This window comes from Orbicella franksi, chromosome 3 (assembly GCF_964199315.1).
Source record: "Orbicella franksi chromosome 3, jaOrbFran1.1, whole genome shotgun sequence".
In the NCBI taxonomy this organism is placed as follows: domain Eukaryota; kingdom Metazoa; phylum Cnidaria; class Anthozoa; order Scleractinia; family Merulinidae; genus Orbicella; species Orbicella franksi.
The window spans coordinates 2711616-2737446 of record NC_138147.1 but is presented as its reverse complement, the minus strand read 5'-3'; the positions used below and the strand labels follow the sequence as shown (position 1 = coordinate 2737446).

The following is a 25831-nucleotide window of genomic DNA, read 5'->3' as shown; positions in this document are numbered from 1 at the left end:
TTCTTTATAAGAATATAATTTATAACAATGTCGAAGCCGAATTTGCGAAATTTTAAGAATATAGACCAAACCCGATCGAGGCTAAGAGAATCGTTCGAATGTTGGTTACAAATGACAAAGAAACAATTATCTTTGAACGGATTTTTGTAACAAAGAAGTAAAACAGCATTGAAAAAATATAAAATTAAAATTAAATTAAAATTAAAGAAAAATGTAAGAAAAATAAAACAACCTAAAAATAAACTGAATATAAAATAGAAACAAAATACAAATAAAATGAACAAATAGAAACAAAATAAAAAATAACATGAAAAAATAAAACTAAAATAAAATATAACGAGCTAAAAATGACATTGAAAATCAAATCAAAGCATTTGATTGTCATGATAAACAAACGCATGCCGGCTGCTAACCTCGTGGTTTCTAGAGGTTGATTACGCTAGACTACTAGCTTTTCCTGTATTTCCGGGAAACACTGCCATTAGCTACATACCGGACAGCGGATTCATGAGTGGTGCTCCGAGAAGGGCCAGGAACGCGCAGCAGCTGACTGCAGAACCAGACAAGCAAACCCACCAGCCTGAAATGTCAGTCATCTTCCACCCTCTGGGGGTCTGGACCAGGCCATGGCAGGCTGGGAAACAAAGCTGAGTTTCCACTTAGTATAAAAGACCAATTTTCTTACACATGGTTTATGTAACATGGGTAGGAATCGACCGGAATCGTGTCTGACTTGTCAGATTATCACATTTTCCCTTTGCAGTCAAGTTATAGAACTGCGTCTCGGCTATGCTGCAGTAAAGAAGCCCGTTTTGTAAGATTTATTTGCCTCCACACTACCAAATATAATCACACTGAATGAAAAACGGGGTATTATCGAGTCGCAAGGGTGTTAAGTCAGATATTTTTTTGGCACACTGCCACCTCGGGTGACCCTCTGTGTTTGGAACGTCGTGCCCGTGCGGATTAGTACGGACCATTGATAGGGACGACAACAACGGCAACGAGAACGTCACCAAGCAGTAAAATGGCTGTGCACGTGCGTTATAAGTCCTTGTGTATTTCTTGTGTATTCCTCTGGAATAAATACCATTCAGAATTTCAGAATGAAGGCTACTGTTAAACATCACGGGTAACGGCGGTCGCAACGGGATGCTTTGAAGTCGACGCTTTGAAGTGTTACTGAAATGCGAGAACGGCAAGAAAGAGTACCCTTCAGATCATTTAATGTCAAAGTGAAACGAGAAGCAGCAATGCCTGCTGTAAACATCAGTGGCTGGTCGTTCCTGATACTTTGTCAGTACAAAAGAATGTGACCAAAGTAAGCTACAGAGTTGAATACCATGGTTACACTTTTTTTCGTAAGACTTAAAGATAAATCAACTTGAAAACAAGATATTTACATGTACAGTGATTGTCTTTGCAGGAAAATCGCATAACGGACATAAAAAGTAAATTACCGTAATAATAATAATCGAATATTTCCTCAGGATAACCCTTCAGTACAAAGTACTGTTATCAACGGGGTCCTGCTAAGAATTAAAAACTAATAAACAAGAATTATTAAGATATATAAAATAAGATACATATTAAAAACCGTTAAAAATACAATAGAAATTACAAGTAATAATCGTCTAAGGCTTTCCTAAATAAAACTCTTAAAGGCAATAAATTAAAAATCGAGGCACCTAAAAAATAAAAGCTACGGCGTGCAAAATCCAGTCTGACTTTTGGTAGTTTTGCAGTTTTCCCATTGTTGCGAGTGTTTAAAGCGTTATGATGTAATCGGTGAAAATAGTCTTTAAATGGAAAGCATGCAGTTCCATTAAGGCAGTCAAATACAAAGCAGCACGCTCTTTTTTGTAACGATTTTGTTACGATTTAGCGCTCTCCTATCAAAAAGCGCCCACACCCATTTCTAATAAGCGCTCATCCCCTCAAGAGCATTTTCTTTTCCAATAAACGCCCCACAGCGAAAGTGACATTCAAGCCGCAAACTCATTCGTCTCATATTGATGAGACGAACGTTAACTAATTCTGAGGTCTGCTTTTTCATCTGAATTATGACTATCCATCAGCACGCATTTTGTTACGGTTCTTGCGATCGAGTATCTGTTATTTTTCACTTTAAGCACTGAGTCACATTCAAATGTTTATTTTCAAACAGAAATAAGCGTCCAGTCGCTAATAAGCGACCCGTCTCCAGTTAGCGCCCTCTTGAGTTGCCAAACGTAAATTAGCTCCCTGGGCACTTGATAATTCATAAGAAAAGCTGTCAGGGTATATAACCAGAATATAATTTTGTTACATACGTTAATGTAGCTGTCGTAGACTGACTTCAAATAAACTGATATTCCTCAGTTAGTGGGGCAATTTGGGGAAATCCAAGTCAGATAAACTTAGAGGACGCGTGTAAGTTGTTTCAACGTCTTTAACAATCTTTAACGGGATCAGCTTCATGAGGTAGGCAGAAATAGGAGTTGATTATTTGATGGCTCACTTGATTAGTTTGTTATTAACAATGACTGTGATTACGTTCATTAGCTAAGGTAAAACCTTCTTTGGCCTTTTCCTCTGGTGTCAGCTGATGATAGGGTTATTTGAGGTGTTAAAATCCCTCTTCTAATGGTGGCCACAAAGTCAAAATGGTGTTAGACTGGAGTCAGAGCAGAAATAAGTTCTATGGAAGCTTAACTGTGTAATGTTCTTTACACAACGCTCTGATGATGGATTCATGGCAACACCAACCTGCCGGTGCCACCATGTTTTGTCAACACGCTCATTTGAGCGTAGCAGCTTACAAGTGGAACATATTTCACGCATCAATGTACTTCAACGAGTACGCTCTGATTAATGACAAGAAAATGCTCTATTGTGAAATTAGCTGACCTAGAACTCAAACGGGTCACTAACTGATACGCTGCCAGGTTGTAAAAAAAAAAAAAATCTCGCCCGTTGCCAGGTTCACATGCCTAGCAACTTAAACTATTCTATTCAAAGCAGAATAGAAATGTTACGATCGCCAGAAAAATACTAGCTTATGTCTATAATCGAGTATTAATAGAAATACAAGCTTACAAATTGATAGTAACACTTAATTTTCTATCAACAACTATGAATTTTAGATGAACGTAAAACTGTAAATCATAAGTGCTAGATAATTACAAATATGCTAGAACTTAATTACTTTGTAGTAAAGTGCTGAAAAATAAACTGTAATTTATCTTCTTTGGGAAATTCTTTCGCATTTGGATTAAATAAAATCTGACTTTAATTTTCATGAAGCAGTGATTTATCTTCTGTAAGGTAACCCTCCAATTCGATATTTTTGCCTTTCGCGCCCTTTAGCAATGTTTGCCATATAAGGAAGACAGAACTGTCTCATGTCACACCTCGGAACGAATCAAAACGAGGCTGGCTACATTGAGTAAGAATAGAAAATGAACGAAACTTAATGTCAAATGGATCCAGGGTAAAACGTCTATCCCCAATGTCTAACATATCGATATGCAAACTTCTGTGGTCGTCTTTTTTCTGGCCTGGTTTGGATTAGCGACCACAAACGAAGAAAGCGACGAAGAAATCCATTTCACCAACTCGTGGGCGGTCCATATCGACAACGGGGACCTTGACGCCGTGAACAGTATCGCTCAAAAACACGGATTTATTAACCAGGGGCAGGTAAGCACATCATACATGGAATACGCCAGCACCTTGTCAAAGATGCAGCGATTCGAACTTGTGCCGAGCTATTTTGTTTTTACAAGAGCGTTAATCTTGATCTTGATAATCGAGCGCTTGACTTATTTGTTTTGTCGGGTCATACGGCAAGACCAGTTGCGTTTCCGCTAAGGCTGGTAGTTTTTATTATGAAAGTAAGGACGGTACCAGAACTAGTGTCAGTTATCAGAGATAAACAAATGTCAACCTACGCTTGTTGATGTTTTGATTTTATTTCGCAGATAGGAAGCCTTCCAGGGTATTACCACTTTGTGAAACACAACGTTCGAGAGCGATCGCGTCGAAGTTTGGACGATCATATCGAGACCTTGTTATTGGAGCCAAGGGTAAGTTAGATCCGTATATATTTTTTCATTATCCTCTTACTGGTGGATTTTAATTTGATCACGGCATCGCTACCGGTAGACACTTAAAAAGACACTCCAAAATCCGTTTGCGATTTGCGTTTAATAAATTGTTGGCTTGGGGTAGATATTTCGTAAAATACTTTCTATGTTGAAGCAAATTTTGTCCGAGTCACGGTCTGTGGGTCTTTTCAAACTGTTCAGTGACTGTAGTGACACCAGCTTGTGAAGTGCAATCGTTAAGAGAGCGGAACTCTTGTCACCGAGAAACTGGACAAGAAAATTACCGACTCGTAAAATTTGCCCCAGGTTATCTGAAAACTCTGTCTCTTTGCTTTGATTCTGGCCTAGAGATTTATTTGCCTGTCTGGTGACATTTAAAAGCAAAAAGAAAGATGGAAACTGCGTTTTCAATTGTTTGACTTGTAACAGTCAATTATCTTATTAAATTCCCGAGGCATGTCAAGTTAGCTAAAAAATTATTTTCTTAGATACTTGTTACCATCACGTTCAGAGGGGCCCGCCTGGGATTGAAGTCTGCTGCTTCCATGAAGTAAAAGCGTGTTATGACTAATAATGCAGTCAAATAGGATTATGCAAATTACAGTGAATCGCGTTACCATAGAGAATCTAGATCTGCTCAAGCAAACAAAGCGAAAAAGATTACGAGAACTATTTAACAATGGAATCGGCGCATTTTTTGAAAGTATTTAATTTGTGATTTTACCTGATGAATTGTGATATTAGCGTTGATTTTAGTTGTTAGGTTCTCATTAGTTATTAGGTGGAATACCTGTAAACTAGCTCTCAAGCTAAGCGTATATCAACGCTAAATAAAGCATTCATTCATTCATTTCTACATTATAGTTTTGCATTTCTCGTATACATATAGCTTGCATTCCCAGACGCGTAACTTAGCAGCTTAAAGGTGGATATCTACTGCTATACTCTCTATCAGAGTGTGATAAATATGACATAAGAACGGAATGCCAAGCCTCGCCTGACGCTCGGACTCTCTCTAAGGACGTGCAATTATCCTCGACAGAAGCCGAGTTTTTTTTTTCCCTTTTCCACTGATATAAGATGGCCATTCCGTTTGAAACTTTAAACCGTTAGAGCAGTGAGAATCGTGAACAATTTAGTACTGTATATGGAGTAAAAACTCCCTCCTGAAAACATTTTCGATACTGCAACCTACCGAGGTTAAGCTAAAACAAAATACGAGAAAGTGGTTTGGTTATCAAAAGCACAGTACAGATACCAGACTATAGCAGCCGGGGTAGAAATGCGCACCCTCCTCTCTAGTTTCCCGTTATCTTTCTTTTACTGGTTACTTTGATAGTAAATAAAGACGAAATCGGCTGGTTAGCATTGTCTTCAAGTTGCACTGATTACCAAGTATAAATCTGATCCCAAGAAATGGTTATTAAACAAGTTCCACTTTCTATCACGACGCTTCAATAGATCGAAATATAGAAATGCCAGTTTAAAATGGATCGTAACAAGTCAGGTGTATGTATTCATGCCGTTTTCAGCGACTAACGGTCAAAAATATAAAAAAAAAGACGGTAGGTTTTTCTGAGTCTGTCAAGTGCTCTTGACAAGATGGTATACAATTAGTATACAATAACAATTTCATCTCCCAGGTAAAATGGGTAGAACAACAAAGGATTCTGGAAAGGAGCAAGCGTGACGTCATTCCCGGCGAGGATGAACTGGTGCAGAGATCAGTGGCAAGGTTGAGGCGCGATACCGCTGTCACTATCCGCGATCCTTCCTTCAAAGATCAGTGGTATTTGGTGAGTAATTATGTTTCGTCTATCTGGTACCAAACAATAACAGGACATATTGAATTCAAAAATGTGTTTATTCAGACAAGAATGAAGATGGCTCGATTAAAAACCTGAACTTTCTAACAGAAGCATAAAAGACGTCGTTTTTTCTGCCATGGGCTTTCAAACATTGCATTACGTTTAAAATTGCGCGCAAAACAACGAATGAACGAAATTTTACATACATATTGCTTTTGCCCGCAAAATTTGATTCCTAAAAATTAGTATCTTTTTATACGGTCAGCAATAGAATTTTACCTCAGTATCTGTTATGACTTGGATGACCAGCTCACAAACTATTTTTCTTAATTTACCTGATCTTTAGCAAAATATTGGGCAATCTTCCGGGCCCACCGGTGTTGACATCAACGTGTTACCAGTCTGGGCTCGAGGGTATTCTGGTAAAGGTATCGTGGTATCAGTATTAGATGACGGTGAGTATAAGGTTCTCTTAAAAGCTAGCTGAATCAGCTGAAACAGTCTGTGAGAATCTCAAGAGAGATGTGAAGAAAGTTAGTATGCGAAGGAAGTTAGTAGTCTTAGTAGTCCTGTAACTAGAGCAAATTTTAGTATCTTAAGCTTGTTTTCACTACGACATAAGCACAAGCATTAGCACGAGCAGAAAAAAAGTTTCTGTTCTTCCTGGGCTTTTTGCTTATGCTTAGTCAAGTGAGAATGTACTGCTGTAAGCATAGGCATAATGGCCCAAAAGCGAAAGCCCGCCATCTTGTTTTAATGTTTCGAAGAGGTATGGAATCGAAAATAAGGTAATTATCCATTCTGCGCAAGCCTACGTGCTTATACTTGTGTTGTGGGTGTCCTCACTACCGTTATGCTTATGCTTATGCTTATGCTTATGTCGTAAGGAAAACCAGGCTTTAAGCAAGGTGTGCTTCGTTGGCGGAGGATCCCCTTTTCAAAGCCAGTCCCCATTTCAGCAATCTAGTCCATCCTGCCTGTCAGTAGATTGTGAGGGGCACGAGCAAGTGGCCCATTTACCTTTCTAACCTAAAATTTGGATCCAGGAACCAAAATCAGCTGAAGACTAATACGACTCCCCTTCCTCTCTAGTTGTGACACTATACTTGTGAGTTATTCGTTGTGTATTAAATTTGGCAGATTTCTCAATATGCGGGGATATTGAGAATAAAGGGAGAATATGGTAGGCCGGTTAATCTAGTTTACTTGAATACACCCGGTCAGGCATTGAATGTTTACTTAGTGAAGCATAGAGTATAGCTCTAAGCCTTACAGAGTTAATAATATTGATATGTAAAAGAACAATTTATGCGTTGGAAATTAATTTTCAACCAACCTACCTTCCTTCTGCAATTTTCATTTTTATTTCATTTTCTAGGGGTTGACCACACGCATCCTGATTTGAAGAATAACTACGTGAGTTAGTCATTAGTGCATCTCTACGACTTTTTATAGATTCTATTAGTGATTCTAAAAAGTCACTGCAGAGTGCACGTGAAGTGGTCCTGGTATTCTGAGACCTTGTAATCTGAATTGGTGCACGATCTAGTGGTTCTTGAAATCAAAAAGGCTCTGCGAGTGTTATAGTAAAAAAAAAAAATCATCGTTTTTTTCAGGATCCTGACGCAAGCTTTGATTTCAATGATTTTGATGGAGATCCAAGACCACGTGACGAAAACTTGGAAAACTGGTAACAAAGCAACTTCTGAATTTTACTACTTGATAAATTCAAAAGGTGTCTTTAAGTTCTAAGGAGTGCGGTAGTTTTGAACATGTCATACAATAGTCTAAATCATTCTTTCTACAAATCGTGTTTCCTCTTGCGGCAGCCACGGCACAAAATGTGCAGGTGAAGTAGCGGCTCAGGCGGATAACGGCATTTGCGGAGTGGGAGTGTCATTCAACGCCAGTATTGGAGGTATGGTCTTCATATACAGTTGAGCTCCGCTATTTCGACTTCTCAGGGGACGCAAAAAATAGTTCGAAATAGCAAGAGTTCGAAACAGCAGATAGTAAATGACTGAAGGGCGGACCCGAGGGAAATGGCTTAGAGTTCGAAAAAACGGGGAATTCGAAATAGCCGAGTTCGAATTAGCAGGGTCCAACTGTACTAATTATTTTTCGTTATACAATAGTGATTTAATTATTGACCCACCTTGCGTTTTTGGTCGAAGATTTGTGATTTATTTTTTCGTGAAATATTTAATGTCTTTTTGTGAAATGTTCATGGCCTTGTTGTGCTCTGTGTTGCCGAGTTGAGCAGCGAAAATTAAAGTTTGCTCTTGTATGTTTGGAAACTGTCGTAAGCCTGAATCAAGCACTTTTAAATATAAAGGACTAAATGAAACAAGTTTCAAACTTCCTATAATTATTACATCCGTAGTCGTCAGCTGATATACAGGAATGCCATAGGTTATCAGACACTTTCCATATAATTGGTTTCGTAGATTCAACCAAAACTCAATTTATACACGTAACTCAAAGTGACGCTGCCTGGTTCAACAGTGGCGGGTCATGTTTGTCACATTTTGATCAACACTTGATTACAAAAAAATGACAGTTTGCTTCGACACAACTGACTGATGCTATAACATTTTTGTAGGTATTCGCATGTTAGACGGTAAAGCCACTGACACACTTGAAGGAAGCTCACTTAGTTACCGCTCAGACTACATCGACATCTACAGCTGTTGCTGGGGCCCAAAGGATGATGGGAAGAGATTCGGCAAGCCTGGTTATCTAGCAAGCAAAGCGCTTCAAATTGGTGCTGATCGGGTAAAGAGATTTGCTGGGCCATGAATGTAATGGTAAAAATGATAGTAGGGGACTTTGGATCGAGATAGAGTACGAGAACTACTTTTCAATTCTAGTTTGCAGACCTTTCCAGTCACATTATCATGTCACATAACCATCTCATCTCATGAGCTACTCTCTCTACCTAAAACCAACATCAGGAGCGAAGGATCCGGAAACATCACTGGTTTGAAATTCGAAAATCATACATAGTCCACTCCAAAGGCCCATGGTAAAGGCCGGACACCTGAGGAACGATCAACCAAACACTGTGAAAGCTAACACACATGTGAAGAGCCTATTAACACGATACCACATGTACGTAAAACTTACTTTTGCGAACATCATTTCATATTTTGTTCTCCAGGGTCGCGGCGGCAAAGGTAACATCTACGTGTGGGCGACTGGTAATGGAGGTCTGACAGATGATGACTGTAACTGTGATGGTTACACCACCAGTATATACACCATATCGATTGGCGCCATCAGTGACCACGGTCTTTCTACGTATTATACAGAGACCTGTGCGTCCACCCTGGCTGTTACGTTTTCTGGAGGATCGCACAGAGAAACCGTAGAGAACAAAGTGGTAAGCCTTCAGCAAAGTTATTGTGAGAAATGCCTGCCTAATAAACTCCTGAACAGACTACTGACAAGCCACCAATTAAATCCGAGTATCGTTGCACGGAACATCATCTGTTTAGACTGGAATGTAATTAACTGTCGCACGCCACATTTTTCACGTCCGTTGCACCTTGCTGTCTAAGAGTTTGCTTGATTCATTTTCTTGAAGGTCACCACTGACCTACATCACAAGTGCACTGAAGTATTCAAGGGAACGTCATCAGCAGCACCACTGGCCGCAGGGATGTTGGCTCTCGTCTTGGAAGCAAAGTAAGTTAAAATAGCTCAAATGTTGACGTAGTAAATATCTACAATAGTTTACGAACGATCGAATTTTGGAAGACTCAGATGGTCGTCAAATGGTTTAATAGAGCAATCAGAATTCAAAAAAAAGTAAGAGATATTCTATTGGCATTGGTAAGCACGAGGAACGTTACGTAAGCCAAACCAATGCAAACTAATGCATGCTACGCCGCCGTTAATACACAGTTCGAGAACAAAAGTAAGCTCAAAACCAACTGAAGCCCACGAATCTTCTAAATGTCATCATGCAAAATTGCAGGCCCTTTCCAAAGGCGCTTTTAGCCTCTCCTTCAAATATAAGATTAGTTCTAGTCTAGCGCCTTTATAAACAAGTTTGATGAGCAAGAGGAGTTACCCTTAAATAAAAACCATTTCCACATGAAATTGTTTGCGACAGGCCTCATTTAAAAACAAGCGGCATTCAGTATTGAAATTTAACCTGCCGTTACATTTAAGTCCTAAGCTAACATGGCGTGATGTGCAGCATGTTATCGTGGAGTCGTCTCAGGTGACAAGCCCGCTGGACGAGGGATGGAAGACCAACGGCGCAGGAAAACGCTACAATCACAAGTTTGGCTTCGGGCGATTGGACGTGAATAAAATGGTTGACAAGGCGCTGAAGTGGAAGAATGTTGACAAGCAGAGAGTATGTCATGGTGCTGCACACAATACAACAAGGTTTGTAGAATTCTTTCTATTTTCTTAAAGTCCTCCCGATTTGGGATAATGGATTGATGTGGTACCTCTATGAACAAAGGAAACATAAATGCATGGATATCTAAAAAAAAAATAAATAAAAATACAAAGCGAGTAATTTAAAGCAACTGTAGGGACCCTCGATGCCGGTTAGTAAGTAAGCAAGTAAGTAACTTTATTTAACCACGGTAGCCCAAAGTGTCTTAACCGAAACCTTTATTCAGGAAAGAAAAAAAACAACAAATCCTAGGTTGAAACAAGGGAGTGCAGAAGAATCCCAGCCGTGGCGTCTGTTCTGAAGACGCAAAATTTCTGTTTATCTTGTAAACAATGATCATTAAATTTTAACCGATAGATTTATCCCAGCTTCTGGAAGCCTCATTCTATCAGCAAACACGTCAGCATGTTCAAGCACCGCCTCTGAAATAAGAAGACTAGAACACGTTCAACTTAACGTCACTCTGCAGCACCGTCACAGAGGAGATATCAGTATTACGCTCATCTCTCCATCCGGGACAAGAAGTAAGCTGCTGACCACCCGAAGGAATGACCATTCGGCCCGAGGACTCAAGGTGAGAAGAAATTCAATAATTGTAGTTCTCCAATTATGACCTCTGAGATCGATGCTGTCACATGGGTGACGTCCCCGTAGTGGTAATCCGATATTAGAAAGCTTGTTATAATAACATAGTACGCGTTGTTTAACAAAGACAAAAACCATATAAGTGAAGGAGATATTCATTTCAGAGGCGTTTTGCCGTCACAACTTAGTTCTTCCTTTGGCGTCTGATTTGATTGATATAGGCGAAGACTTCTGAACGGACAAATAAATGGAACATTTCGTTGCTATCCTAGATTTTTGACATCCAATGCCTGAAGTTGTCCGGCATGGGTTTAACGGGCGAGTAACAGTTATAGACAGATTTTCGTCAGTGGGTTAGTGTTCAGAATTAGACTCAACTAGTGTAATAATATTTGTACCGTTGCAAAACGTAGACAGTGGAAATTCTCAAGCATGAGTCAGATTTGAACTTTTTTTTCCCAAAGGTGTTCTCAGCCCGCTCTCAACATCACCGCGTGAGATTTACCATCGAATTTGTCATCTTTTGTATCGTGAGAAAAAATTTTCCAATGTTTATCAATAACCACTCAGTGTTAAAAAAATTGCCTTCACTTTTAGATTTTAGAGTTTGGTAAGGTCCTCTTTTAGTCAGAGTGACGTTTTATTCGCGTTCAGCGATGCTAATGTTTGGGAAATGTTTGTACACAAGGAATATACACATCAGACATACCTACAATTCTACCTTTTGTTGTGGAATGACCTGCTGCTTGCACTTAAGCTTCTCTAACAGAAGACTTTATTTCCTTAGAACTGGGTTTTCATGACAGTGCACTGCTGGGGTGAGGATCCTAGAGGTTTATGGACTGTGATCGTTACCGACAATGACAACAATAATCGTGAACATTACCTGGAGAAACTCACACAGGGTGACGAAGAAGATGTTACTAGAATCTTCCTGGACGACACAGGGAAACATAGTCAAACTGGTCAGCTGTCATCCAAGAAGGACCATGCGAAGGACCATATCTTGAAAAGCATGGAAGATACAGCTGGGAAAATCTTTAAAGAAAGCAGATTTGTCAAGTTTGCTCATGGGAAGAAGTCACGGCACGTTCGTAATAGCCCTCGAGTAAAGGTTACAAAGAAAGTAAAGCATCATGCTAGGAAAGTCAAAGAAAGCAAAACTGCCCATTTGAAGAAACATTATTTGAAAACTAAAACAAATAGCAAAACTAAAATAAACAAGGAAAAACAGAGTTGGGCAAAGAAAGTCATAAATCAAAATCCGAATGTTGTTAAAGTAAAGCAAGTAAGGAAGATGTCAAAGAACCACACAACCAATAAATTAACGTCGAAAACAGTGTTAAGTCAAAGCCATCAGAAGCTAAAAGCTCCATTTAAGAAACACGACAATGGAGGAGAGAGAAAGAAACCTCATAAGGCTTCAAAACAAGATGTAAACGCCACTTTAACTATGGCACATAAGCTGACGAGCGCCTTCAGCAAATCTAGTACATTTGCTTTAGGTAACCTGAGTAGGTCTGCCAATGCCACCACTGCCCTGAGTCTCATTTCACAGTTGATATCAGAAATTCAAAAAAATCCATTGGTGACAAAAATTGCTTTGGAAGCACTGAAAAATCCTGCCATAGGAAAACTATTTGGCATCGATTCCTCCAGGGACACGGCTGAAAAGATTCAGGAAAGGCTTTTGCCGACAGCAAGCATCAAACAGAAAACACAAGGTTTAGAGAATGGGTCTGAAAGTAATGGTTCAGGTTCACATATAGATACGAGAATTGTTGATGGAGACAATGTTTCCAATGTAAAGGAAAAATCCAACCATCTTGAAACGGTAACACCAGGAACCATCAAATCGATTAAACAGAAACATTTTCAATTCTTCAAGATACTTAAAGATAATGAAGAAGACGACAAAAATGATGTTAGCGGACGTGGAATTGAAGGAAGTGAAATGTCGGGGAGTGGATACTATTTCGATGGAAGTGGGTCCGGAAATGAGGAGGGCCTAAAAGCTGCCAATCATCAACTTATGAACTGTGGTGGGTCAAAGAACTGTACAGGAACTCACAGTGAAGAGCCCCTTCTTTCTGTTTCAAACAAAGCACAAAAGATACTTGAAAAGGAAGAGAATTCGTACGAGGTATTTGACGAGGATGATAAGGAAAGCCAGTACGGTGAAGGAGATGAAGACGAAGTCTTTGAAGATGGGTCAAGACCCGTTGGAAGTGTTGAAGACAGTGAAGATCTTATCCCAGAATTTGGGTTTGATTTGAGGGCCATCAATGAACCTGACTCATTCCTTTGTAATTTCTCGGCGGTGTTAAGCAATAGATCATCAATTGTTACCCAAAAGGCGCGTTGTGTGGAAAATGGCACAATCGAAAAACGCAATGATGAAAGAGATAAAGAAGACAAAAATCTGGCTCATTATCTGGCAGTTGATAAGTTAAAGTCAGCTTCAGGGGACTACAACCTGGATAGCGGTGATGACCAATATGGCAGCTCTTCGAAGATTGATGATAATGGTGATGACAATCAAAATATCGGTCAGGATGATTCAGATGAAAAATACAACGGCAAGGACTTGGAAGTTTTGCAGGAAGCTCTGGAAGATCAGCTCTCTCGTTTGTCGAAGGATCCAGCATCAGAAAAGTTCAACAAAGAAATTCTGGCCAGAGTCCGCGACGACATCAAACGCGGTGATATTGACGATCTGGAACTCTTAGAGGCACAGATCTCTGGCGGTAAAACTGATCTTTCCAGAGTTATAAGAAGTAGCACCCCGGAGGACCACGAAATTGATGGTCTTGATGATGCCACACAAGAAACACCAGTAATATTTGAAGGATATAATGAAGAAGGCGAAGACTTACAACGCAGAAGGATTTCACACCAAGCACTTAAAGAAAAGCCATCACAAACTTATTATGTCAACCCAGATAAATATGGAAAAGTGAATTCCGGAATATTAGAATCGTGGACGTTGATACTTTATGGAACTAAATAGCCTAGTTTGTTCTCGCTATTGGTTTTTCTTAGGCCTGCTGTTAGAATCGATTAGAACGTGAAATTGGTCTCGGGATCAATTCAGGGGATTTAGATATATAATATAGGGAAAACTTTTTTAGTGAAAAAGAGTTTCTGGCAATGTTCTTGCAGAACAGATACCTGTTTAGTGAGTCTCCAGAAGACGTGATATATGTTAGTTTCAATGCGAAATTGTACAATTCAATTAGGTTCAGGCACCCTATTTTGGTCAAGGTGATAGCGCAAGTTAATTCAAACCAAATGACAGACAAACGTTTTGTGCATGAGTTTAGATTGGAAACACTTGCCATTAATTTGTGTAATTTCTTTTCAGTTGCTTCATAATGGACCCCAGTATCGACTAGTACCGTGAAACAGCAATCTTTTCTCAAGGCCAGGTTACAAAATAATGCATTTTCTATACTCTCACCATTTCATCCATGAACACTGACCGTAAAAAAAAACAAAACAAAATGATATCAGTCTCAAACAAAATATGCTCTACAGTTAAATGGCTTTTGTCTGTAGAGGGCAATTGCAACGAAAGTTAAATTATAGCGAGTTAAATTCAATGTCCTACATTTTCTATGTATCGAGAAGAACCATGACCCTGACACAAACATATTTGAATACGTTTCAATATATAAGGTTGAAAATAAGTATTAATTGTTAGATCTTAACTTGGGCTCGTTTAATTGGGCCTGCATGCAATAATGAAGGGGTCCCGTTTTTTTGTTTTTTTTTTTGAGGGGGGGGGGGGGGCTTTAATTGAACAATTTGAACAATGAACTGTTTTGTACGATGTCAAATCGAAAGAATAAAGAATTTCGGTGTAACCTGACTCTGATTGACTCCCCGTCTCAGGGACTGCATGCATGTGATACAGTGTTCATAGATCATATCGCAATCTGCTGCTTATGAGCCCCCTCGCTTATAAGTCCCCTTCCCCGGTTATAGGACAATCTACATGCAAACAAAACATCACTTCCGATTACAAGCCTCCCGGATCCTAGGCCCCGCCACCCCATCCTAAACCCCTTTAATACGAAACTCTATAAGCCTAGGGCATATACAGCGACAGTTTACGGTATCTAATCTTATGCATCGCAGGTTTTGCCACAAACTCGTGCTAAGAGCCCGGGGCTGAAAACAAGTGGTGGAAACTGTTTTGCCAATAAAGACTCCCGAATATGCACTAGCATCTACAAGCACATTATTTCACAACTCTGCATGAGCCCGCAGTTCACGCTCAGCAGTTGGATTCACCTGTTCGGGGAAAAGAAATTGCCCAGGAAGACTAAATAGCACACTTTGCAATAAGCCGATTGAGTGACTAGTTGAGGTAAAGAAATTGCTTGAGATGACGTGCTTTGCAGTAAAACACAGTTCTACAAGGTATCGCTCTCCCCTGACTCCGTGGAAAAACTACTTATCGCTCGACTAATTATAAACTTCTCTTCAGTGGTGTGACAACATATTTATGGAGAGTCCATGCAGTTTGCGCCGGACACTGTTCGCTCGTACGACTTTCTCGACGAGTCAGTAACCAGCAGTCCCAAAGGTAGGGAATACTTTGAGTTGCTTTAAGTTTATACTTCAGCTTTGGTATTCTGGAAAATACACACAGCGCGGTATTTGTGTGGAACAGAGGTTACGGATAGGAACTTTTATAACAGAATCCATGTTAAACTAAAGGACGATCACTATTTCGTATTGTATGCTTGAAATGATGCACGAAAACGGGAACAGGAATTAAAAATCAAGCGGCAGTTGCCATATGCATCAATACCAAATTATTTAAGTTACTCGAAAGATTTGAGTTGTAATGAAACCAGCTTAACAGGTTTCTTTTGCAGGTCACAGGTCACAGGTCACAATTAAAAAGCACTCAGTAAAACTCGCGACGTAAGAATTACCCGCGGTTTATCGATGTTTCCATGCAACAAACCTCAACTAAATATGTTTTACTGTATAATTTTAATGAAATGATTTCTAGGGATGGTATATGTACGAAATGGGTTGAAATGTAGCTTTCAGACATGTAGTGTTACATATGTTTTATCGTAATAAGATAATTCATTATTGTAGCAAATTGAACTATTTTATATCTATCTTTTTTTGAAATCTTCACAACGGGTATGTACTAAACAGAAACAAGAGTGTCCCCTATACCTCTTCTGAAAGTTTCAAAATGGGCGCCATTTTACATCATTGGGGATGACATCCAGTTCAGCGACGATGAAATAAACCAAATCAGTCAAAGAGCCTTTGCGTTTTCTTGAAGACAAGAAATCACATCAAACACTCAGATCAAAACCCACAAGAAGACGTTATTTACATTTTTCGCTTTTAGTCATAGCAAAAGGACTTATTCCTTTGTAACGTTTTGCAAGAGTCGGGGTACACATAATTATCAGTTGAATTCTTGAAGTTGGTCCCCGTCAACCTGGATTAATCGATGATTTTCAGCAAAAGTTAATGTTTGGTCTTTGCACCTGTAGTTAGCCTGCTATTTAAATGATTTTGCGGTTCCTCGTCTACATTTTCAGACGGAGGGATTCCCTGGTGGATAGATGTTACCATGTTGCATTTTCTGCCTTGCTCCAAATTTTCAATTCCGTTGTTTGCTAACATTTTGGCGAAAGTTCAAGTCAATAGTAGAGATATCTCTTATTTCTTCAAATCAATCCAAAAACCTATCACTTGTTCCCTTGTAACAAATGAGTGTTTCCTTGTTCAACTAAACTCCTTAAGGTCTGAGAGGCTTTCAGACAAGAGCTTTTTTTCACAGAATTTTGGCTACTTTATATAACAAAAACAAAGGTAATCATTGTCTTCAGCTACAGCTTTAAGAGCTTAGCTTAAAGGCTATATTCATGTTTTTCTAGATAAGCAGTGCAAAACTCTCCCTAAAGAAATAGAGGGAAAACATTTTAACATTTTTTTAAAGTAAATTGAAAAAGTTCTTGATAAATTTTGAGCGATTATTAATAATTTAATTATTTTAGTTTGAGTCTAGTTTGATATTCTAATTTCATTTTTGTAGTTCATATCAAATTTAGAAAACCTCCTCCGTGGGAATAGCGAAACAATTCTGGGAAACATCACTTAGTTTACAACCATCGCTCCTCTTTATGTTCTTTATTTTTATTTATTTTTATTTTTGTAACACCTTAATTAAGAAACAGATGAGAGTGTTATATTCCCACTTTATTTTAAGCACCACCCATAGGTCGCAATTATTATAAATGCACCAAACTATTCAAGCAAGCTATCGGTAATCAGCACTTCACATTCACTGGCCAGTCACACACTTTAATCTCCGCATTGTACAACTGACCGGGTGGACAGCTGTTCTCGAACATGACACCACCATGGCACATGTAATATTTGGAACAATCAGATGAGTTTGGATACTGACCATCTGGTTTCTCTGCGCAACCAGAAGAAGCTGCATAATAATAAAAAAAAAAAAGAACATGAACCAACAAAGAGCCAAAGAGATCAAAAGAAATCATAATCGACAGTGCTTTAGACATCTGATTGTAATTTGTATAGATTTCGTATTGAATTTCTCCGATCAAGAGATGATGATGTAAGAGAACACACACATAGATGCATGAACCTATTCCAAAGACAATTTTATGACATCTATTTGTAGTGGACTAGGCAATGGCTGTTTTAAGAAGATTCGCCTGTTGTGTTATAGTACGTGAAAAATCTGGATCCTTCAACCAGCTATGAGATCTCAAAACTTGGGAAACATAAGTATCACGTGTTACGAATGTAATAGCAGATTCAGAAAATTGTCTTAGGGAACTTTAACTTGCCCTCCAATATCACACCATATCTTGTTCTGATTAATGTATTCTCCTACTGGTGTTTGGAAATGTGATGAAACACTGCCTCCTTGTTTTTTATTTTAAATACATGAAAAATTACAGAATACCTTCCTTCGGTTTTAAGTACATTTGTTTCAATTAATATGGGTCATGGCTGTACCTTGTGTAGTTCCTTGACCTGGGCTAGAGGGCCTCACTATTAAGGTGTCTTTCAAAAGAGCGAACACATGGTCAGAATATCTGCTCCCATCAATAATGTTATTCTGGTCCCAAGAGACGTCCCACAGCATTATCCCGCCAAGGAATGGCTTTATTTTTAACTTCTGCAAAAAAAAAAAATTGAACGGCTAGTTTTGAAACTCAGTTGAAAGATTGGTTGTTTTAATGTGTTTGAACATTACAGCTAAAAAAAGCAAAGACAAAAAAGGTTCAACAAAAGTCCCTAACGGACTTCAGCGAAGGGAATTCAAACTAAAGGAAATCAGTTTTGAACTGGAAACTTGCGGCACTGGGAACGAGAATGTCCTATCAATCTATTTACAGTTTCATACATCAGTTCACAGTTTTATACATCAGTGTTTCACTCTGTCATGCCAAAGGCGACAAGTCTTGATATCTACATTAATATGATGCATCAGAACCCTGGGTTACTCCTTTATATGGTCTATATAGGTATGTGTGGCCGCAAAGGGTATGTTTTTTCAGCCGTTTTGGTCATAAATAGAGTATCGATTTCGGCCATTTTGGTCTTAAATAGGATATGGTTTTTGTACCCTAGTCTTGAACTGGGTATGTTGTTTGGAAGAAGCTACTTTTCCATCATTATCGATAAGACCATAAACAAAAGCCCTTCAAAAGTTATTTTTGGGGCCACTCTGTCAGCCGCAACGGTCATAAGTAGGGTATCGAATTTTTGGTCTGGTCACAAATAGGGTCGGGGAAAATCGCAGATTTTGGTTATAAATACTAGTAAGGGGTTTTGGAAGCGGGCCTCACACGCCCACCATTTTTTTCTGGGGGTACAGTCCTCCCCTCCCACCCCCCACCCCCACCCCCGGATCAAAACACGATAGTACTTTCCTTAGCCAGTGAAGATCCTCAGTAAACATAAATAAAAGATGACATGAAGCTAACAAACCTCATAAATGACTTGTAATTCTTTGGGTGACCTATATTGAATGGCGTCACTAGAGGCTGAAGCATGAGCTGGCAACCCAACAAAGACCAGAGGCCCATTATTTGATTGCGCAAAAGACAGCCATTCGTCCAAAGTTGTAAGGAATGACGTTTGATTACCAGTGTGACAATAGTCGTTGTAGAATTTAACGAAGAGGTAGTCAACATACCCGCTTGCCTCCTTCAAGGCTGAATAAAAATGAAAACAAGGTTATGCTGAAACATTGATATCGAAACAACACGGCATAAATAATTATCAGTTTTCATTCTTATGGTTGGGTACTAGACTCTGATTTGTGATGTACTGGTTGGCAGGGTCATGGTGTAGTGATCTTTGGAAGACTCTCCACTTATAGTTCCTTTATTCCCCCAGGAATCTAAATGGGCCACAACGACTTAAATGCTGGGGCAACCCTTTGCTTTACTTGCATTTTACTAGAGGGTCAGGTTTGGAAGTAGTAATACTTCTAGACGCCTCGTTGAACGCCAGCGTAATGTCCCATTAGGCTCGAATACTGACTTCACGTTTCCCTGTATTATAGTACAGATTTAGGACAATGGTGTTCGTTTACCGTACCTAAATTCGCAATAATATGCCAATTAGAAGCCATCTCTACTGCCATGGTGTCCTGCGATATCCAGTGACTGACCTGATATGGCTACGATATCAAGCTATATCTGATGGTCACTTAGCCCAATTTCAGGTAAGGTAAATACCTAATGGTACCTTTTTTAGTAGGCTTGGCAGCTTATCAGGCTTGTTTCGTCTCGCCATGGGAATTTTGGCATGATTTAAATACTGGAACTATGTCTCGACCAAACTCGCCTGCTATGCCATCGAAGCGTGCCATAAAGGCACTATTGAGTATAAGTATCGCACTGCGCGCGTTACCGTGAAAAGCCCCGCTTAACGGTGGACAAACGTGAAAAAAAGGAAATGTTCTTAGGGTACTTCATAAAGGGTTTTACCAGTTCCTTTTCGTTCTGGTCCCAAAATATGGTCAGGATACGGACATTGAGGTGCGGCTGTTATCAGATAGCTTCTCTTAGCTGCGCCTGTCCCGGAATCCATGAGTCTGCGTAGTTCCCGTATGAAATCAGGATAGAATTCAGGCCGGCCCCCCTCGATACTGAGATCCACACCGTCCATTACTGCCCTTTGGGGATAAAACAAATTATCATGATTAATCATAATATTTTGTTCTGCAAGCTCCCATGTAACTTCGTCTAGCTGTTAAAACTATTTTATAATCGTGATGCATACAGTGTATGATTGAACCAAATTTCATTAATCTTAATCAAATAATCAGCTGAAAAATGGGCTTGATTTTCGCTTCTCTCTCTTTTCTCCTGCAGCGACTGGTAATAGGATCGAAGCTAAGGCAAATTTTACACTAATTAACTTTATCTTTGATCTTTGAACGAGAATTGAAAACTTACTTTTGGGCTTTCAATATGTAGTGAAATCGTCAACCGTCATCTGTCCTGGTCAATGATTCGTCTCGGTTGTTGGATGAGGCTAAAATTGTACACTGGCAGCTGAGCAGTTAACCCTCGGACGTACAAGGGAGTGGGATGCCACCCTCCCATAAGGTATTTTCGAATTTTTGAAAAGACGATTTACTGTAAGGGGCTGAAACTTTTCATTTATCCTCCCCAGAAATTTTGATATGTCGACTGTGCGCCTATCATTTTTGACGTTGCCATGGCAACTGCAAATTTCACGTAGGTTTAGCCAAAAATCAACTTTTTTGACATAATTCTGTAGTTTTTACAGTTTACTACATCAAATTGCAGAAATTGACGAATTTATATATTGTATATTTTGTATTAATTTCCGTTATTTCTTGACTTTTTGACAGTGGATCCAAGATGGTGGGTCATATGACGTCATGATCAACAAAAATGGCATCAACTTGTAGAGCAAGCCCAGGGCTATCTGATCAATGTAAATTTATTCCGCTGTGCCTCAACAGAACAAAAACCCAAGGGGGATTCCATCAACCCCCCCCCCCACCACCTTGCACCGCGATGGGGGTATGAATTAGCTTGTACGTCCGTTGGTGATTAAGAGAAACAGGATTCAGAGTAGGGACAGCTATAAGCCCATGGACTCCTTTTGATAACAGAGTCAGCTTTGACTCTGACTGGGTTACACTGGATTAAATACAGAAAGGTGTTTATGTGAATATCGCTTACGATCCAAACGGTCTGAGGCTAAGCTCCTTTGCTCTTCGATCTCCGCCAAGAAACAAGTTGTATAAGGTCTGGGCAAACTTCATTGCTTCTGCGGGAGAGGCAAGAGTTCCATCCGCACCTATTCCTCCGATAGAAATTAGCACTTTCTTTCCAAGACGTTGACATTCTTTTATTCCTTCTTCAATTTCGCCGCAACGGAGAAGGTAAGGGTTTGTTTTGGAGATACTCTGAGTACAGTGATCCGCAAAGTTTAAGGCAGGCAAAGGATCTAAAAGAAATAAAAAATACAAATATATTTTAATGTACATTTTAAAAGTAACCTAAAATATACGTAGCAGACTATAATAAATTGTGATAACTAAATCTTTGAACGGACTGAAAATGTTTAAAATAACAATCGAAAAGCTTGATATTTTTGTAAAATGCATTTTTGTATCGTTTTGTTTTGAAAGAATTGGCCAAGCTTTACAAGTTTTTCGTTTGCAATCCATCTTATTTTCTCGCGCAATAATCACTCATGTTCATTTGCTGACGTTTTCTGCCTAAGAAAACTATTATTCTGGTCTTCCTTCCACTGGAAAAGGAAATTTGTACGTTAGAGAAATAATTTTAAATACCGTGACACTGCCCCTCAAGGGTGTTTTCGGACGGGAAATCTGCCGATTGTACACGTAACTGATTCTCGTAAATATTAGCAAGGGACGGAGATTCGACGTTTGTTACAAATACTTTCTCAGTTTTTTTTAATTTTACCTTGATTTCTGGAGTCGAAGAACGTGTTGAGGAATGCAACATTCAAGATGTCATACTTGCTGGTCTGACACACTTCTTTCAGTGGCTTCTCGTTATCATTGCCCGGGCGGGCCGCGGCGATATTCTGACCCCAGTACCCGGCTAATAGTTGCCGTCCAGTGCTCGCAGTAGCAGCTGTTAATTAATAAACAACAGAAGGGATAACTTCCTAATGCCCTGTCCCCAGTTCAATGCACAGGTGATGTGGTCTGCGATGTCTTAGACGTAAGAAGAAACATTAAGCACTTAATGACTGGGCCGAAGGGAAACAAAACTAACTGTTTCCCCCGGGACCAGTCATTGAGAATTTTGTGATACCTTCAAACTCAAAAATAGTAAAATACATGCATACCTGCATACCTGCATACCTGCATACCTGCATACATCACTTTATTCACCCTCGGATTTCAGAGTAGCTTATGCAGCTAATATCTCCGAGCATTCAACCATCAGATGAGAGATAGACCACGACACCGGGAACTACGTCCCCTACTCTTTTCGATTAGTGTGTGGGTTCTTTTACGTCCCACAGAATTAATTTTGAAGAGTTGTGAGACGGGGCCTACGGTTTATCGTCCTTATCCGAGAAGACTAGAAAGTCTAACCATTTGCAGATGTCATTACAAAGGCAGCACTTTCTCCTCAATTATTTAAAGACCCTGAGTGTTGGTCCGGCCGGGGTTTGAACCTGCGACCTCCCGCACCTCTAGTCCGGTGCTCTACCACTGAGCTAACCGGTCGGTGGTAAAAAATGCGAAGAAATCGTTTGCTTGACGCCGGCTGGCTCACAAATTTGCCGCGGTTTCAAGGAGGACGACCTGATCACATGCGAGTTGAAAGTTCAAGTTGTTGTTTCCCTAGCTAGGGAGTTAGGAAGTTTTGACCCACGACACGTGACACGTTCTCCTTCAATCGGAAAACGCATTTGAGTTGGGAGGTATGGCGACATTGTTTGTCTAGGGAAGGAGAGGGATATATTTTTTTAAAGGCTTGAAATTGCATTTTAAAGCCTGAGTGTCTCAATACTTCTTTTGCCCGAATCTTATCACAAGTATAACTTCCAGCGGTGAAATAAAGCCATTAATTAATCGGCACTTAATTTGTCCTACTCTGCCGAGGAAGAATGACGGAGCTTTTGAAGTCTGGTAAAGGTTTGACTAATTTTGGTAGGACTAGAAATCTAGTCCGCACTTGTAAAATGGATTTGTTGACAGATAGTTTTGCAAAATAAACATCAAGTTTCCTTTTTAATAACTGACTCATTTCTCGCGCGCTGATTGGCTCACTTTTATCATCAATAAGAGTACAGACGGATAAAATGTTAATTTATGCAAGCTTTCAAGTTCAACTTTTAGCTGTCAAACCGTCAACGTTTTAACCAATGAGATTTTATGGAGTTTTTGAAGTAGCCAATCAAAAAGCGAGAAAAGCTATTGACACTGTTCTCGTCATTTTGAATAGAATTCACTTATCTTTGTTTACGGTAAGTTTACGGTGTCTTTTCCCCTCATTTATTCCCGGCATTTGACCATTTTGGGGTCTTGTTATTGTAAAAAACAAACTGACGTCAGTTGTTTATGCGTCTGTCATCTTTTTGACGATAAATTTCATCATAACATTGTCAAAGTTTACAGCAGAACCACTCGCCTGCGGATCGTGGTTCCACAGCCACTTTGACAATGTTATGACACAATTTATGGTCAATAAGAGGACATACGCATAAAAAAATGACCCCAGTTTGTTTAAGTGAGGATGGGCGCTTTGATAGTGGCCCGCCTAGATTAGCACTTGCTATCCGCGGACCAAATAACATGTAATCTTAAAATGAAAGGAAAAGAAAAATTATTGTTGTGATAGGTGACTCTCACACTCGCCAGCGACTAATGTCAACTAGTAGCAGATAAATACAATTGTAAAGAAGACGTTAAAGACTACGAGTCAACCAATGAGAGGCAGTTGTATTCGCAGGCTGATGGAGTGGTTGTTACAGATTTCTTTGAAGCAACTACAGACATTTAGGTGAGACATCAAGAGGATTTTTTTGAACTGATAAAAATCTTCCTCGCGACTTTTGGCATAAGCGTTAACAATTCATCACAATGCGAGAGTCAAAGAGGAAAGGTCATGTTAACGTCTTCCTTGCAGTTGTTTTGTGTGAAGTTCAATAACTCTAGGAGATAAAAGTGTTTCGGCTCACCATTACTTACTTACCATTTCCAACGTTGCAGATTAGAATCGAGAATAAAATCCTCCTGAATAGATGCATGACTAACTGAAAATGGCAGCATAAGTTATTTTAGCATTGAATTTCAACTTAAGGAGATCAATATTTAAATCAGTCCTACACTGTACTGTTTTAAAAGTAGGTCAATGGGTAAATAAAAAAAAACTAAGGTACGTTATTCAGTCTGTCTTTCGCATGTTATTTATAATTATGTTTCCTCACAATACAAAGTGCTGTTAACTAATCTCTCATGTCATGTAAAAAAATTTGCATAGCAAAAGCAGCCGCAGTTATCAACCATCACGAAACTTCTAAAAGATACTAAAAGATTGACCCCGACCAAAACCAAGGTAGTGGCTGGAAGTATCGAGTGCTAGATTAGGTTAGCACTGAATCAAAGTTTTTTGAAGCTGATAGTACGTAATCTTCAAAGTCCTGCTTATCGTGACCATATGAACCCACTCACAGAGAAAATAGCCTTTTTTGACAAAATAAAAGCTTTTAAGCAAATTTACATAGCAAAAGAAGCAGAGACCCGCCCCCTGAACAGATTGAAACAAGTCATGGAATATTCCACTCGTGTCCGAGTTGTGAGTCAGATCTCTTTGTGTACAATTTAAAATTTGTATTATATTGGCGAAGCCATTAGCAATATAACCAACGTTCCGTTAATAACAAAATGAGATTCATAACACATACATGTACTTCGCCTTCTTCGAACTTGTACTGAAGTCGTTTTAATGTTTTGGTAGAACTGATTAAAACACAGAATATCATGATATCGGAAAGACGATATATTTGAACTGCGGATAAAGATGTAAAGACATGAATGACCATCGCAGTTATGTAGTTATGGAGGCAGCGTGGCCGAGCGGTTAGGGCGCCGGACTTGAAATCCGGTGGTCGCGGATTCACGTCCCGCTTTAACCATTCCGCTAGTCCCGAGTTCAGCTCCTCGATCATGCTTGTAAATAGCCAATTTGTCTACTACCTTATTATGCCTCCTTATTATGTTTATTTGCAATATTTGATTCTTTCAGTTTAAGTGGCATGCCTGAAAACTAGCTAGGTGTTGCTAAGTGCGTCCACCACTATAAACATTTTACATTTAATAACATTTTTTTAACAACATGCACACAACTTTAGCAACTGTGAAATCATAGTTCGTGAAGGGGACCCCTTTACTATGGTGAAATTCAGCGTTAAACGGGATACGAGGCCTTGACCTTTGATAATGTTAAGATCATCGCAGTTATGTACACGCCTTAGGTAGCTGTGAAATTTAAGCCTGAAAAAAAAAATCAATTGCAAGTGATTATAAGAAGAACATATATTTGAATTGAGGGGGAAAACGTAAAGACAAGCATAATCGGGTTCAAATATGTGGTCTTTCGTATATTCACATTCAATGGCATAAAAATTGGTCTTATAACTCGCGATCGTGCAAATCCCTAACCGCTGAGGGTGCGACTAGCAATACTTGAAGGCTTAACAATGTTGTATTAGACCAGTTATCAATGGCTCAGGGTGGAGACTACCATAAATAATGTCAGTGAAAATACAATCTTGAGTCAGTGTGACTGTCATAATGGGCAAAAGACAAAACACAAATATTACAAATTTTAACACAAAGGCTGATTATCAAATGCACAGAAAGGAATTGAAATTAAAAT

The 25831-nt window shown here is 39.3% G+C and overlaps 2 protein-coding genes and 1 long non-coding RNA gene across 3 annotated transcripts; 1 reads left to right on the top strand and 2 right to left on the bottom strand.

The window, feature by feature from the left end:
- The first annotated feature begins 3214 nt into the window (after positions 1-3214).
- Positions 3215-15794, top strand: LOC145480641 (uncharacterized). Its single transcript, XM_081458920.1, has 13 exons — positions 3215-3681; positions 3963-4067; positions 5732-5884; positions 6243-6351; positions 7275-7312; positions 7513-7586; positions 7726-7814; positions 8499-8671; positions 9057-9278; positions 9483-9583; positions 10073-10294; positions 10668-10884; positions 11683-15794. The coding sequence occupies exons 1-13, from the start codon at positions 3508-3510 to the stop codon at positions 13903-13905; spliced, it is 3900 nt and encodes a 1299-aa protein (XP_081315046.1). The 5' UTR covers positions 3215-3507; the 3' UTR covers positions 13906-15794.
- A 1308-nt stretch (positions 15795-17102) lies between these two features.
- LOC145482953 (uncharacterized) lies at positions 17103-21474 on the bottom strand. Its single transcript, XM_081461584.1, has 5 exons — positions 21143-21474; positions 19913-20100; positions 18906-19132; positions 17928-18090; positions 17103-17376 (listed from the first exon to the last, which is right to left on the bottom strand). Exons 1-5 carry the CDS (start codon positions 21448-21450, stop codon positions 17207-17209), a joined length of 1056 nt encoding a protein of 351 aa, XP_081317710.1. The 5' UTR covers positions 21451-21474; the 3' UTR covers positions 17103-17206.
- A 280-nt stretch (positions 21475-21754) lies between these two features.
- LOC145482954 (uncharacterized) lies at positions 21755-24345 on the bottom strand. Its single transcript, XR_014048856.1, has 2 exons — positions 24146-24345; positions 21755-22069 (listed from the first exon to the last, which is right to left on the bottom strand). It is a non-coding gene; the product is annotated as an uncharacterized LOC145482954 (long non-coding RNA).
- Positions 24346-25831: the final 1486 nt, after the last annotated feature.

Bases quoted from the DNA above. Each gene is read 5' to 3' on its own strand.
- LOC145480641 (XM_081458920.1), top strand. From the start codon at position 3,508: ATGCAAACTTCTGTGGTCGTCTTTTTTCTGGCCTGGTTTGGATTAGCG. The intron at 3,682-3,962 runs GTAAGCACATCA...TTTATTTCGCAG, and splicing joins GATTTATTAACCAGGGGCAG to ATAGGAAGCCTTCCAGGGTA. The intron at 4,068-5,731 runs GTAAGTTAGATC...TTCATCTCCCAG, and splicing joins CCTTGTTATTGGAGCCAAGG to GTAAAATGGGTAGAACAACA.
- LOC145482953 (XM_081461584.1), bottom strand. From the start codon at position 21,450: ATGTACATTAAAATATATTTGTATTTTTTATTTCTTTTAGATCCTTTG. The intron at 19,133-19,912 runs GTAAAACCCTTT...ATTTTTATTCAG, and splicing joins ACCAGAACGAAAAGGAACTG to CCTTGAAGGAGGCAAGCGGG. The intron at 18,091-18,905 runs GTTTGTTAGCTT...TTTTTTTTGCAG, and splicing joins AATTACAAGTCATTTATGAG to AAGTTAAAAATAAAGCCATT.